Source organism: Mytilus galloprovincialis, chromosome 11, assembly GCF_965363235.1.
Source record: "Mytilus galloprovincialis chromosome 11, xbMytGall1.hap1.1, whole genome shotgun sequence".
In the NCBI taxonomy this organism is placed as follows: Eukaryota; Metazoa; Mollusca; class Bivalvia; order Mytilida; family Mytilidae; genus Mytilus; species Mytilus galloprovincialis.
Genome location: NC_134848.1, coordinates 63,416,056 through 63,431,491, shown reverse-complemented (window position 1 = coordinate 63,431,491; position 15,436 = coordinate 63,416,056). Strand labels below are relative to the sequence as shown.

Genomic DNA, 15,436 nt, shown 5'->3' with positions numbered 1-15,436 from the left:
ACTTCCCTACAGGATATAGAATGCAGCATCACAGGGAACACCCAATACGATTTATAACTTGTTTTTACTCTACAGAATATAGAATGTCAGCATCAGAGAGAACACCCAATTCTATTTATAACTTGTTTTTACTCTACAGAATATAGAATGTCAGCATCAGAGAGAACACCCAATTCTATTTATAACTTGTTTTTACTCTACAGAATATAGAATGTCAGCATCAGAGAGAACACCCAATTCTATTTATAACTTGTTTTTACTCTACAGAATATAGAATGTCAGCATCAGAGAGAACACCCAATTCTATTTATAACTTTTTATCCCTTCAGGATATAGAATGCCAGCATCAGAGGGAACACCAGAAGCTATATATACCCTAATGAAGAAGATATGGGAATATAACCCAACAGAAAGGCCACATTTTGAAGCAATCAGAAAAGAACTGAAATCTATACACCATAGCTTGTAGCAATGGAGTCAGCTGAATTGTGATACTGTTCAAACTAAGTGCTCTGTACAGCTATGTAATTTTTAATGCAAAATCATGTACTGGGAAAACTGAGAAATAACTTGTTTTAATGTGGTACTGTTTCTATGGAAACCTTTTAGTTTATACATACACACAATAGTTGATTTTTCAGGAATAGAAAATCACAGACTATTTTGGGGTAAAGCAATTCAACTTTTCTGAAAAATCCACTTTGTGAGATATTTTTTAGGGGATCTCCATTTCTAATTATTTTACTACTCTATTAATATCTATTCTTCACTTTTTTGGAATATTTCGTTCTCTTTAAATTTTTGGACCATAAATCTTTTAAATTTAAATTTTGATGAATTAACCAGATATTAACTAAACCTCTAACTCCCACCTACCCGATGAAAAATATCAACAAATGTTATTTTTCCAATATTTCAGGGCAAATTTTTTTTATATATAAAAAGAAATGGTGCATCACCTGTTTATGTTCAACATTTTCTTGTAATTTGCAAACAGATATTGTCTAATGCCAATGATATAATGGCACATTTAAGTGTGCCACTTTTGTTTTGAATTGTTTTTCTATATACTGTATACTGTGAAATTGAGAAATATGGAAAGTTTGATATAAATGTATGTTGATCGAAAAATAAGCTCAGGTCTTGTTCATTCATGCTATGTTGCTGGTATTGAAGATCTTGATATATTATAGAATTGAAGCAAATATGTTCAATTTGAAATAAGTGCTTGCGTTTTTTCTTTGATATTAAAATATTTATCTTTGAGTTCAAACAATATGGTCATGTCTGACGTAAAAAAAAATCAAGAAATATGATGATACAATAAAGCTGACTGTGATGTTACGCAAAATATTGAAAATAAGACGATGACAGGAATGTTTATTTTTATTTTGTTTTCAAGAATTAGGATGTTCTTATTTTATTTTGTCTTTGAAAACATTTGTTTTTTCTGTATATTAGAACAATCTTGTTTTCCAGTTGGATTAATTAAAAAAAATCATTAAAACTCTTTATTTTATGTAGATGTTTTAAGCAGTGTTTACATGAAATTTAGCCTTCTGTAACTGTTTTGTATTGAGATAATTTTACAGATTTTTTTTAAATCTTATTTACGATCTTTAAAAAACAAAGGTGCAATTCCCAGGTTCATTTTCATTTGTTTTGCTGTATACTATGAAATTCAGAATTTTTTTGGAGGTTTTTATCCTTGCAAACATTGTTACAGCATAAGTGTGGCAAAAATAAAAAGTTCTTTTTTTTAATTTTGATAGCATTTTCAACATGCAGCCTTCCCTAAAATTGCAATAATTAATCCTCCATGTTTGTACATTGTTCAACCATCTAAATATATATACCCTAATTTTTGGGGTATTTACAGTATTCATATTTTTTAATCAATTGTGCCTTATACAGGGTTTTTATATTGGAAGTGGATTTATCACATTAAATCTTTTAAATCTCAGGACAGTTGACATAAAACAGGGGCAGATCCAGCCAATTTATCCACATTCAAATGCATTGATCGTCCAAAAAAAAATGGGGGTTTCCAACCCCTGGAACCCTCCCCCTGGATCCGCCACTGTAGAAAAAAGAACCATCATATTTGGTCAGCAGCCCAACAGTGATCGGTTGTGATGCATGTGCTATTTTCAGATCTGTTTTACACTCACTTCCTGTTTAGATAGTTTGAGTTTCAAGTATGGTATGCATAGGATGACAAGACAAGGAACAACTTATTTTAAACCTAGGAAAATCTTGTAGCACAATACTAAATTACATTTTTGTTTCATATGTTGTATTTAATACAGAAATTGTCATTAAGATTAAAGTGAGACTAACAGCTAGCAGTAGACTACCATTTCACATTACAGACCGACCAATATGTACATTACTTTTACATAAAGATGACCCTTCCTGTTTAGATTTATATTAATCAATACAAAGGGCAGCCTGTCATAATTTTATAAAATCTTTATAAATTCACCTTTCAATTCATTTTACTTAACTTTTAACTGATGATTAATTACACATCATTAAGACATTGATTCCATTTAATAGACCACTTTCGAGTTCTTTTTATTTCCTCCAAAGAGTTTGGTTAAAGTAAAGATCATTCATTCTTTAGGGGTGTCGTCACTCCCTTCCCATGTTGAGGGATCAGTTGAAAAAATGTAATGCTGTATTACACAAATTATTCGGCAAATTGAATTCTTATAATGGATAATCAGCATTGCTGTCATTAAGGAAAAGTGATTAGGTATGTATGGAACAAACATTATTTCTAGTTTATCCTGCATAATGACAATCTGGAAGACATTTGATGAACCTTAAATGAGCAGGGATACAGGGGACACCCTCTATCTGGGAAATGATGTCATACAAGCATTCATAATTGACAAACGTTTATGATGAAGGACAAAACTTGAAAGTGGTCTAGTATCTATACATGAATTGAAACATGTACATGTATATATGAATTTGTGACATACAAAAATTCATGTGATTGTACATGAAAAATCTCATCTTGTAATATTTATTTACAGTGTATTTTGTGTCATGAAGTTACATCTTTTTCAATGTTAGACTTTATGTAATCTTTGTGTTTGCTTAAATTTTTTTCATTCTGTGATATTTTTCTTATTCTATGCATTTTTACATACAACTTTTCTAGCATTGTATTTTGTATCTAATTTTTTTCGAACAATCTAAAAGTGTATGTATTTTTCTTATAACAAAAAAGTAAATTTATTAAAAACCATATATATATATAATTAATATTGAACTTTTTTAAGCTAGACTGTTTTTCTAGTAAGCTAGACATATTACTTGTAATTTTGGTCTTTAGACGGCATGTTGTCACAAGATAATGCAGTGGATTCATTAATTTTTGGGGGGTACTTATTTTAATAGATTTTGCTGGTATAGTGCTGAATCAAAATTTATAAGATTCTTCAAGAATGTAGAGTTTGTCAAAATCACAAAATCAAGGTTTCCATAAAAAAGATGATTTCAAAATCCATGAAATTTGGAATCCCCCAAACACAAATGATTCCACATTAATAGACAATTTCAAGCATGATTTAAAGCTATAATACAATATTTTTTAAGGCAAATGGACTGTTGTTTTTATGTTAATGTTTTTTCTTTTTCATGCTTGTTAGTAACAGAAACATTGTTCTAAACATTAGCTCGCAAAGCAGAAAACAATGCTGATATAATATTTATTCATTTTGTAAGTTGAAATTTTTTGTTTTATTTTTTACTCGAATGAATTACCCACCCATAACCAAGTTACTGATATATAATATGTCAATTCAACACCAACCTAACCTCACAAAAAATCAAAAAGGCAACTAATATTTATAATTCAATTTTTGATAATATACAATTACTGTCTTTTGATAAGGTAAATATGCTGTTTTATTGACTTTTAAAAAAATGATATTCACTGAGGCCGACGGCCGAAGTTAATATCAGTTTTTCAAAAGTCAATTAAAACCCATATTTACCGAAACAAAAGACAGTAATTGTTTTATTCTATATTCGGAGAGAAGAAAATGTATTTAATGACAAACATATACCAAAACAAATTTTACATGAAACATTTTATCATAACGTTGCATGTAAAAGCACGTGACGTTTAGCGCGGTGAATAACATGTTCTCAGGTGAATATGATTTTTATTCAAAATCCAATTCATTTAGAGAAACCTACTATTTAAATAATTCCAATATAGAATAAGAGACACTATTTGATATTAATTATGACCAATATCACAGTTGCTGTTATTTTCTTATCAAGGTTTTTTTTTAAGGTCACCATAACTTATTAAAACATTATAAACAAAACAGAAAAACAGAAAAACAGCATCTTGTGCATGGAACAAACCTGTACAAAATTGGATCACATTGATTTTTACAAGCTGGTATAGTTACAGGGGAACACACTGACAAACTCCATGACATTTTTATCTTGCCTTGAAAAGATAAGCATCTTTGTTTTCATATTAAGAAAAAAATACTCTTTTTTCTGAGAATGTACTTCACTATAAAAGAAACTTTATATAGAATTTTAAGATGTTTGGTCCTGAACTTTTTTTAATATTATTGAATATTTGAATGATTAAATAGAAAAATTTTAGACCACGAACTCACTAAATATTTTTCTATATTTGAATTCTTCAATCAGTTATTTTATTATTACTTGTTTATTTTTTCCCAAGATCTAATAGTGTACAATGATATTATATAGCTCAATCAAGTAGCTCAGTCAGTAAATTATGTAATGTCAATATATTTCATTTGGAGATATTTTTCATATATACTTTCACATATAGTTTTACAGAATTTTTGTGATGACAAGTCCATATTGAAGGTTAATGAGGAAGAGAGCAAACACTTCATCATAATATGTTCTTTTTGTAAATTCAGAAATTTATGAGATGTTTTTATTATTGTGGAAAATTGTGAAAGGATTTCTCAAAAATAAGAACTCCCTTATTCAATTTTTACAGCATTGTTTGTATGCTGCATTTTTTTAAATCATGTTAAGGTGGTACCCAACACCTTCACTAAAATAAATTTGGTTCGTTTAATTTTCATAAAATTCTGACAAGGTATTTACTTTGACCCTTTGACAAAAATATAAAAATTTCAAAAAATTTGAGCCAACCATTTTATCAGAAAAATTACACTGGTTATATAGCAGTTTGACAAATTCTCATTTTGATCATTGAGAAGCTTAATATTCCTTGTAGAACACAATGTAATTAAAACGTTTAGCTGACTTTACAGAGTTATCTCCCTGTAGTGTTAGGTACCACTTTAATTCACCATGCATTTCATTCATTATTCAAAAATCGCAAAAAATAATGCAAAAATTTCTGAATTTATAGCACTGTATATATGAATAATTTACAGTTCATTTGAAATGTCAATTAGAATAGATCTAATTTTATTCTCTCTTATTCAGTTGTTGATTGTATGACCACATCAGGTTTATTTATAAAATTTTGTATCTGCATCTAACCCTTGTCAAATTTTATCATTTTATCAGTAATCCATAAAAGTTTCATTTTCAACATGTTCATATATTTGCTATGTTTGCTTTTAGAAAAAAAAAATTAAGTATGTGCAATTCATACTGAGTAGCAAGAGATTGCTCTGCAGTTTAACTGTTTTTCAATCAGGTACTTATATGAGAGGCATACAAGGGGGAGAGGTATCTGCACAGAAGAGTGCGAAATAAAGTTGCCATTTCATGTCGAACCAACAATTAAAAATGTCTTGCACCTTGATCTTTTTACCGATTTCACAAAACACGGCTGCACATGAAATACATATGGCAAAACACATTGCAAGAAAATAACCCTTTACCACTCTCTTATATATATATATATGTTGATAGTGACAACTTGAACAAAATTTACAAATTCACCTGATGCGGTCTATTTTTTACTTATACAGATTTTATCTTACTGTTGATGCTTTTTAATGAGTCTCATGCCTCATTTTGAGAATTATTGTTTTTTTATTAATTTAATTTGTCTAATCTACATAAAACGTCATTTTGTAATTTCATTTCATGCTTTTATATATATATTAAAAAACTCAAGGTTGCCAAATATGAAAAATAGTATATATTGTAAATTGTTGACGCTTATGTTTAAAATATAGTATTGAAAATATTAATTGGTTAGTGTTGTTTTAACGAAGCAAGCAGAAGTGAAGTATCTCTATATGAGGGTCTAGAGGGGGTTTACAGAAGAGAGAACAATAAGCAAAAAAACAGGCTTACTGTTCCGTGTGAACGAAAGCCCAAGGCTCTGTGTTAAAAGCTGTTCTTTGACCTATAATGGGTATAGGAAGATGTGGTATGAGTGCCAATGAGATAACTCTCCATCCAAATAACAATATATAAAAGTAAACCATTGGAGGTCAAGGTACAGTCTTCAACAAGTAGCCTAGGCTCACACTGAATAGCAAGCTTTAAAGGGCCCCAAAAATTAGTAATGTAAAACCATTCAAATGTGAAAACCAACAGTCTAATCTATATAAAAACAAGAATATAATGGTTTACTATTTCAAATTGAGACTTGGATGGAGAGTTGTCTCATTAACACTCATACCACATCTTCTTATACCTAGTAAATAAAGGGCAACAAGGTTAAGAATCAAGAGTTAGGCAAGAGGAGAGAAATTAAGGGGCAAAATAGATAATAAGAATAAAGAAAATAAAGGACCTTTTGTTGAACATCTAGTTAAGTGCCAAACTGAAAGGGAAAAAGTTGATGGAACTCCCTCCCAGCAGACATCAAGAGTTCACTAAATAGTACATTACTTCTAAGAAATAACTATCTTGTTACAACCAAAAGAGCTGAAGGTCTTTTTATGTTCAAACTTACTTAATTTGATACTAATAAAAAAAACACCAAGGATGTCTGTCATAAAGTTGCTGAATTCTACATCATTTGGTCTTTGTTAAAGAGTTGTTGCATTTGCAATCATACCACATCTTCTTTTTTTAATATAAATTTGATAAGCCAGACCAAGTTTCCTGTACATGAGGCTTTATAGAGGTACAAAATGTACTAAAATCTGAACAGTTGGAGACCAAATCAAAAACTAAATTGATAAGCACCAAAAGCCATGAATTCCAAAAGGCTGTTTGCAAACTGTTTTAGGCCATCTGTTTGGGTATTGAAATACTTATGTTTCTAATAGTTCCAACACTTCATAAACAGAACAACATGTTGAGCTTATATCAAGGAGACAGCAACGCAACAACATAATTGAGAAAGGAATTCAGCTGTGAACATAGAGTATCAGGGGCGGATCCAGCCATTTTAAAAAAGGGGGGTCCTAACCCAGGACACGGGGGTTCCAACTTCATGTCACCATTCAAATGCATTGATCGTCCAAAAAAATGTGGGGTTCCAACCCCCCCACCCCCCTTTGGATCCGCTCCTGAGTATTATCAAGTACCCGTAACTAGATAGCAGCATTTAGGAGTAAAAGTAAATACTGTTCAACTCTCAGTCTGAATAATGTGTCTGGTTAGGGGAACTTGTCTTCCAGCTGATTATTGTCTTGTGAAACCATATGTTAATAGCATGATTAAAACTTGGCTCATCATGTTGGCCTAGAAATTAAAAAAAAAATCCATTTCAGTGGGCCAGTCTTGTACAGAGAACATCACATTAACATGTTATTGTCCTATTGCCACTGGAATTTAATCAAATAACAATCAATGTTCTTTTGTCCTAATATGCATGAGATATTTGGAACTGGACATTACACAAAACCATCATTATTTTAATATCAAATGTCCATGTCATATATCGATCTGCTCGTCCCCCTAAGTCTATACAAGTTGTGATTTAATTCAACAGATAGTATAAAGATCAAACTTCAAGTTGATTCAACACTAAATATATTAATCGGCAACAAGTATGGAGATGAACATACATCCACTACAAACAAAGTTTCTGAATTGGGACTGACTGATACAGCTTTGGCTGTGGATAATTAGTTATATGGGGACTCCTTAATCCATATAAAAAAGAAGATGTGGTATGATTGACAATGAGACAACTGTCCACAAGAGACCAAAATGACGCAGAAATTAACAACTATAGGTCACTGTACGGCCTTCAACAATGAGCAAAGCCCATACCGCATAGTCAGCTATAAAAGGCCCCGATAAGACAATGTAAAACAATTCAAACGAGAAAACTAACGGCCTTATTTATATAAAAAAAAAATTGATAGTCTATTATTCAGCGGAATTACAAAGTTCTTGAGACCTCCCAAATGTAAGTTCTCCTGACCTAAGATGTGTGATATCGCCTTTTCAGAATCTAAATCTAAAGGATTCTGGGTAATATTTTTAAAAGTGTACACCAAAACGTCGTGATTGGTTAAAAATGTCTAGACAATGGAAATTCTTCCAATGATGTGACGTCATTTTCATTTTGGAGTATGAACAATAAAATTACCCATAGTCCTTTAGATTCTGAAACGGCCGATTGGACATGTATCTCAGTCTCTCTAAATCACTGAGAAAATTCGAACTAATATTGTTCTGAAATTAATGCAAAAGAACAACGGATTCAGCAGCACTTCTAACAACTAATCTGTCAAGTAAAAAAACTCGAAATTAAGTCATTCATATTTTAGGATCATCTACCATCAATTATAATTGTAAGATTATTTTTTTTAAACAGAATCGTTGGTCCCTCTTAGTTATAACTTACAAGAAAGATTTAAAAAAAAAACAACATATATTATACAATACCATACATAGCTGTAATTTAAATATGTAACATTTTCGGGTATCAAATGACATTTCAAAGTAGCTTCACCTCAAAATGCACGAAAAGACGAACTATAGAAAATAAATATCCTAGCTTGAATCTAATTATATATCCATGTTTAAAAAGAGGAGCGAAAGATACCCGAGATGGACATTCAAACTCATAAATCGGAAAAAAACTGACAACGCCATGTAAAAAAAAAGACAAACAGACGAAAAATAATACACAAAACACAACGTAGAAAATAAAGACTAAGCAACAAGAACCCCACAAAAACAAACTTAGGTGATCACAGATGCCGTCCGGAAGGGTATATCATGTAAGCAGATCCTGCTCCACATGTGGCACGCTTCAGAAATTATGGTCAAGATTAAATCATTGGATTTTATGTAAATCAGTAAATATCAATGACGTGGTCTCAATATCATGCTTCGGTGATTATGTTGCAGGTTCCAGTAGTTTTGGTGTATATAGTAATTTTCGTCATTTATGTTAGAGTAAGTGTAATGCGTCTCTAGATGATGGCCAGCAGATCACATGGCTAGCGACGTCCGACGTCATAATGTCGCGTGGAAACGTTTGTAGTTAGGATGCACACATCCAGGTTTGTTTATACACGATGCAGCTATGTTAGTGAAATATTATGTACGTAGAAGCTAATTTATTCGTTTATTCACCTTTCTTGAGTGGAAATGATTTTACTCCAATGTTTTTGACAATACTAGTAAAAAAAAATTCTATTAAAATTCGTAGTGTCGAGTCTACGAATAATATAATTATGGTTTGTTTTAGTTGTTAAAACCATTTAAAATGTTCAGATATATGTTGAACACAAACATAACCGTATATTTTATTTCAGAATTATTAATTCAGCTTATTTCAAAATTGGAACTATGATCATAACTACAAACCTTAAACAGGGGTCTCTTAGATTTTGATGTGTAAGCCAAAAATTATGACAATGAATTCTTAAATGTAGGTTAAATAAAGGCAACAGTAGTATACCGCTGTTCAAAACTCATAAATCCATGGAGAAAAAAAAAACAAAATCGGGGTAACAAACTAAAACTGATCAGGAAAATCGCTATGGACGCAACGAAATTATTAAATGTGTTGTTTTCAATTTTTTATAGCAGTTATTGTCCTTAATCCTTAAAACATATATGTCTTATCCATTATGACATTTGTCCATTTTTGTATTTTCTCAGAAACCGAAATAGGTACAGAAAATCTATAAAGAGCAAGATGTTAAGCAATCTAATTAAAAACCGATCTCTCATCGCTCCTGTTTCTGATATGTCGCGTGGTAGTCTCGATCATCCAGCCGCTTTATTTTTCAAAGTAGATTTAAATATGCGTCTGGGTAATCGAGACTAGTCGCGTGGGAGATCTAACGAAACCCGCTTTGAGGTCATATGTGAGTGACCTCGTAGGTGTGTCTTTTTCGACCAATGAAATTGAGTCTTCCACGATCTTGGAAGTTTAACGTAAGGCAAAGGGATGTAACTCATTTTATTTACGACGAAATCGTCAGTCAAAATAATTCATAAACTTTTTTGATTGGCTTATTAATAGGTCGTCAACTCATTTGCATATCTTTGTAAATTCATAACTTTTAGTTCACTCACATGTGACCTCAAAGCCGGTTTCGTTAGATCTCCCACGCGACATATCAGAAACAGGAGCGATGAGAGATCGGTTTTTAATTAGATTGGATGTTAAGCACAATATATTAAAAAATAATATGGCAATATTTTTATAAGAACTTGTCAATCGACTCGGTTGAATGATCTTGTATATGAGTTTTTGCCCCTGAATGACAATGTTTCCCTATATTTGATTTTTTGCAGATACTATAATATACGGAGTGGCTATTTGTCCGGCTAGCCGGACGAATAGTGTCAGGGCTATTTGTCCGGCCATTGCAATGCGCATGTCATACAGGGTGCTTTCGGAAGTGTGTGTAATATAATCTTCAGTATCACCAAGGGGACGCGTGTAATCCGATCCGGCTCTGATTTTCAATTTTAAGATCATCCCTGAAAACGGCGATATCAATATTTGTGATAAATCTTGCAGTTTTTGGAATTTGACAATGAAATACGATGGTATGAACTTCCAAAAATGATATAATCTTATGAAAGAGATTAAAAATGGGGTGAATTTACAACTTGAAGTGGGGATGTCGGATATAGGATTATAAAAAGTGGCGTAATGAAATACAATACACGGGACAACTTGACAAAGATGGGATCAGGAGAAAAAAGGAACAGAGTAGTTTGGGAAAAGGAGAACACCGTGTCACCCCGACCACCTCACGTTAATTAAAAAAAAACAACCTAGAATTTCTGAATAAGATTTTAACGGTGTTGTTCACTTTTTATTTGTGCGTGGGGGGGGGGGGGGGGGGCATAATAGAAAAATCTCCCATCTCTCACTCAAAATATGGATAACTTTATGTCAATGGGTCTATAATTCTCTTTGACAGCTACAGACATAATAATTTTGTATCTTTTTCAGCTACACAAAATTCTTTACGTTAACTTAAATTGCCTTACTGAGTCTAACAATATTAAAGTTTGTTTTACTAGTACTTTCTTCTCTCTCCTTATATAAAAAATAAAAAAATATGTAATATGCATATTTTTTTTCCTTATTATTCGTTATCCACATTGGACTATATTCTAGTATGCAGAAAACAACAATTTCAATTACCAGGAACAAGATTAGGCCCTAACAATAAAGATTACACACATTTGCTACCCCCTGGTGCTGCTGAAGATAATATTACACGTACGCACAAATAGTGACATGCGCCTTGTATTGGCCGGACAAATAGTCCTGGTACTATTCGTCCGGCTAGCTGGACAAATAGCAACTGCCTATAATATATAGGAATAGCAAAATTTGCCGCATGATACTCAATTTGGCTGAAATCATAAACTTGCTTATAGGAGTTTTTTTCCAATTTTGGTAGTTATCTCGAAAACTTTAATAGATGTGCAAACTGTACATTTTAAATTTTTAATTAAGAAAACAGAATTGATTGTAAAAATATTTTCAAAACAGCATATTTCTCACACTGGTGAGGGATTCATTCTCTCTGGAGCCTCTTGTTTGTTTTTACACAGTATGGTTTCCTAAAACGAGGTTTTTGTAGCATGAAACAATGTTGAACTTTAAACTTTAAAAAGTAGTTGAACTGAAAATTAAACTAGCTGAGAAAGTTCAACTGAGGAAAAATATTACAAAAATCTAAGAAAAAAAAATTATTATTTAATACACCCAAATACATTTTTATTTCACAAAACATGACTGTATAGTAAATCATTGCAGCACGGAGATATAAAATTCGCTAAAGGCAAAACCTATGTATAATACCACTTATGGTTAGTACCTTTATTTGGAAAATTCACGTTTTAATACCTCATAAAAAAAAAATCCGTATGCAATATCCTACACGACTTTACACAAACATGACAATACCAACAGCAACAAAATAAAGAGGAGAAGGAAAAAACAACATTTGACCAGTTACTTCCTTTATCTGTAGACATGAGAAAAAGAAACCCTGTTTATCTAGCATGTTAGTTTAATTTGCATAATTTATGTTATATTTGTGATCATACTGCCAGGACGAATAGTTAGCACCAATATTTAAAAATCAATAAAACTGACGTCTTCTTCAATTGTTTAATTTATTTTTTTGATATTAGTAGTTAAATGGATGAGAACGAAAAATGCGGGATAAAACAGTCAAACATAATCTCAAATAGAGATGATCAATCCTCAAAACAGGAGATAAACGCTGCCTGCACTGACGAATCACATTCTGAAGCAATTGAAAAGACTAAAATAACATCAAATGAATCGCCAACAAATGTAACGCCTTCTTATGTGTCTCAGATTAATGGACCTACAAGAAATGCATATCCTTCGTACGTGGTAGATTCAGCAGACATGATACAAAATGTATCCGGAACACAATATACAACTGATAGCAGTTCCGAATCAGAGAAACATATTTCAAAACCACTTCCAACAAATCAATCTGGAGCGAAGAGCGAACAACCAAATTACGCAGCAAGCGAAAGAAGATCAATCCCAAAATCTAAAGGACCAAATTTCGCTGAAAATTCTGATGGTTACATATCTTATATACCAGAATCAGAAAAACTTGTATCGAATCCACCGCCATTTAGTAACGTGGGTTCCATTGAACCAACCTCCGCAAATTTAGTACAAGAATCTATTTCACAATGTTCAAATGCTTCAAATAAACTATTTATAGACTTGTCTGAGGAAGCTCAATCATCCAAAACACTGAACCCAAAGAAAAAGTTGACAAAAATCCACTTACCGCGATTAAGATCGATGATGAAAAAAGATCCCGAAGTCAGACTTGTTAGTAAAGAAGCGGTTGTTGTTCTTGCTAAAGCTACCGAACTTTTTATAGAAGAACTTTGTAAAGATGCGATGAAAAACACACTACAAAGTACCACTAGACGAAAAACCTTGCAAAGAAAAGACCTCGGCCTGTTGTTAGGTACAATACCCGTACTTGCTGTGCCTGTGATGACGGAAGAAAAGACGGGTGAAGGATCTTCTCTAGTCAGTCCATTTAGTCATGATAAACAGACTGATTCTGAAGCTGTAGTGTGTGTGTCTTCATGCAGCAAGGAACAACAGACCTACATTAATGCGGCCGATTCCCTGGTAGCAAACCAATCATATACCAAGGTAGTACCTATACCTCTTAGCAAAGAGTTACAGTCTGATACCAAACTCATGACGGCTATGACGTCATTTGATGATAAATCGGTGAAGACTACAAAGCCTTTCAAGGATTTTCAGACTAATTTTAAGTCAGATGATAATGAAGCCTTCGGTAAACAATTGCAATCCGCAAGGAATCGCCCTTTGAGTAACGACCTACAAACCAGTTCAGAATCGTTAAAGGCTACCCCTTTTAGTAAGGAAATGACAATTGGGACTACAGCAATGGTGTCTATGCCCTTTAGTAAGGACTTGCAGTCAGATTTCAGTCCAACTTTGGCTATGTTTTGTAACAAAGAACTGCAGACTGATGTTGTAACTGATAAGACTAAGCCCTTTTTCGGAGAACTACAGTATGACGAAGACTCATTGATGGCAGAACCTTTCAGCACAGAATTCAGATGTGATGGCGAACCAGTATTAACTTTTCCATCAAATAAAACACTTCAAAATAATTCTAATTAAAACATTAACGAAAGACACGTTTATGAAATGCTGACACATCGGGTCACATTTATATCGAGAGAGATAGATAAAATGCATTTGTATATATTTGACGTTTTATGATCTGTTGTATTTTCTTTGTATTGTAACATTCGATAATTGAAAGTTACTAGTCTTAGGGAGCTACCATTTGATTTTTATGGGAGGCTAGGATGAAAAATTGTGTCCTGCCTTTTTTTTTTAGATGTAATCTCTGTCCTACCTTTTTATTTTTCAGTCTATTCGGTTCTGCCTTTTTTTTTTCTTAGCTATCCTGCCTTTTTTTACTCAAAATCCTGTCCTTCAAATTTCATCCTAGCCCCCCCCCCCCCCCCCCATAAAAATCAAATGGTAGCTCCCTTAGATATCTGTGATGGAAATTGAAAAACAAGGAATAGATTTTTTTCAATGTGGGGATGGAGCTTTGGTTCTTTGACAATCAATGTAACGAGATAATTGAACATTTCGTTGCCAAGACAGGCAAACGATGTCAATGGAATTAAATTCATAAGTCGAAAACAAGCTGGCAATAGCAAATCAAATAAACCATAATACCAGCAAAAGACAAACAATGCATTGTATATCTTTACCAGGAATTCTATAACTGTCATCAAGCAGAACACGAATTCAAGCTAAGTAACTGTAAGTCTTCAAAAGTTTTTTAAACATGCCGTCTCCTTCCCATAATTTTTAATGTGGTGAAATATTTTGTTCGCATGTGGTTCAGTCCCAAAGATCTGTTTGCCATTTTTTTTACTTACGACCATAATTAATGGCATGCAATATTTTTGAAATTTTAAGTGTCAACGATTTATGTTCAGTCTTCTACATTATCATGCTGTATTTTTTCTATTATTTATACTATTTAAAATAGAATAAGAAATGCTTAAACATGGCTTTAAATTAGAATTTGTTTTCTTCCAGTTGTTCAACATTTTTACAAAATCATAAATGTATTTGGAATTGAAGCTATTTAGATTTGTATGCAAATATGTAAAAATTGTCGCAGAATACACTCAGTATGTACTTCAGACGTTCAAATATCACTTGGTTTCAACTTCTTTCGGATTGTAATCCTGTTGAGTGAAACACACCTAGCAATATAGAATACATACCGTCATTTGATGTTGTAAATGGTCAAGAAGTTGGATGGATTCATGTTGAACGTCCAGTGGCTAATATTATATACATAAATGTTGATGTGGTATGATAATGAACTGTGCTAGACCGAATTGCTGAGCTGAATTTTGAAGAGAGATACATGTATGTCACCCTACGATACACGCTATTCCAGAACCAAAAGAACCAGTATTTTCTTTAGTCATAAGGTGCTGAGCGTGAAACCTACTAGGTATGATCTAT

The 15,436-nt window shown here is 32.4% G+C and overlaps 2 protein-coding genes across 4 annotated transcripts in view; both read left to right on the top strand.

Annotated features, from left to right (window-relative positions):
* Positions 1-6,191, top strand: part of LOC143052596 (tyrosine-protein kinase Fer-like) — a 43,553-nt gene extending 37,362 nt beyond the window's left edge. For all 3 annotated transcript variants that reach the window (XM_076225660.1, XM_076225659.1, XM_076225661.1), the window contains one exon: positions 330-6,191. In XM_076225660.1, the coding sequence (XP_076081775.1) occupies positions 330-469 (140 nt within the window). In that variant the 3' untranslated portion in view covers positions 470-6,191. The remainder of the gene's footprint in view (positions 1-329) is intronic.
* Positions 6,192-9,252: 3,061 nt separating this feature from the next.
* Positions 9,253-15,436, top strand: part of LOC143052595 (uncharacterized) — a 52,738-nt gene continuing 46,554 nt past the window's right edge. Inside the window, exons 1-2 of the transcript XR_012971165.1 lie at positions 9,253-9,460; positions 12,532-14,143. The gene's annotated coding sequence lies outside the window, so the exon portion shown is untranslated. Of the gene's footprint in view, positions 9,461-12,531 lie in introns of the transcript that reaches the window.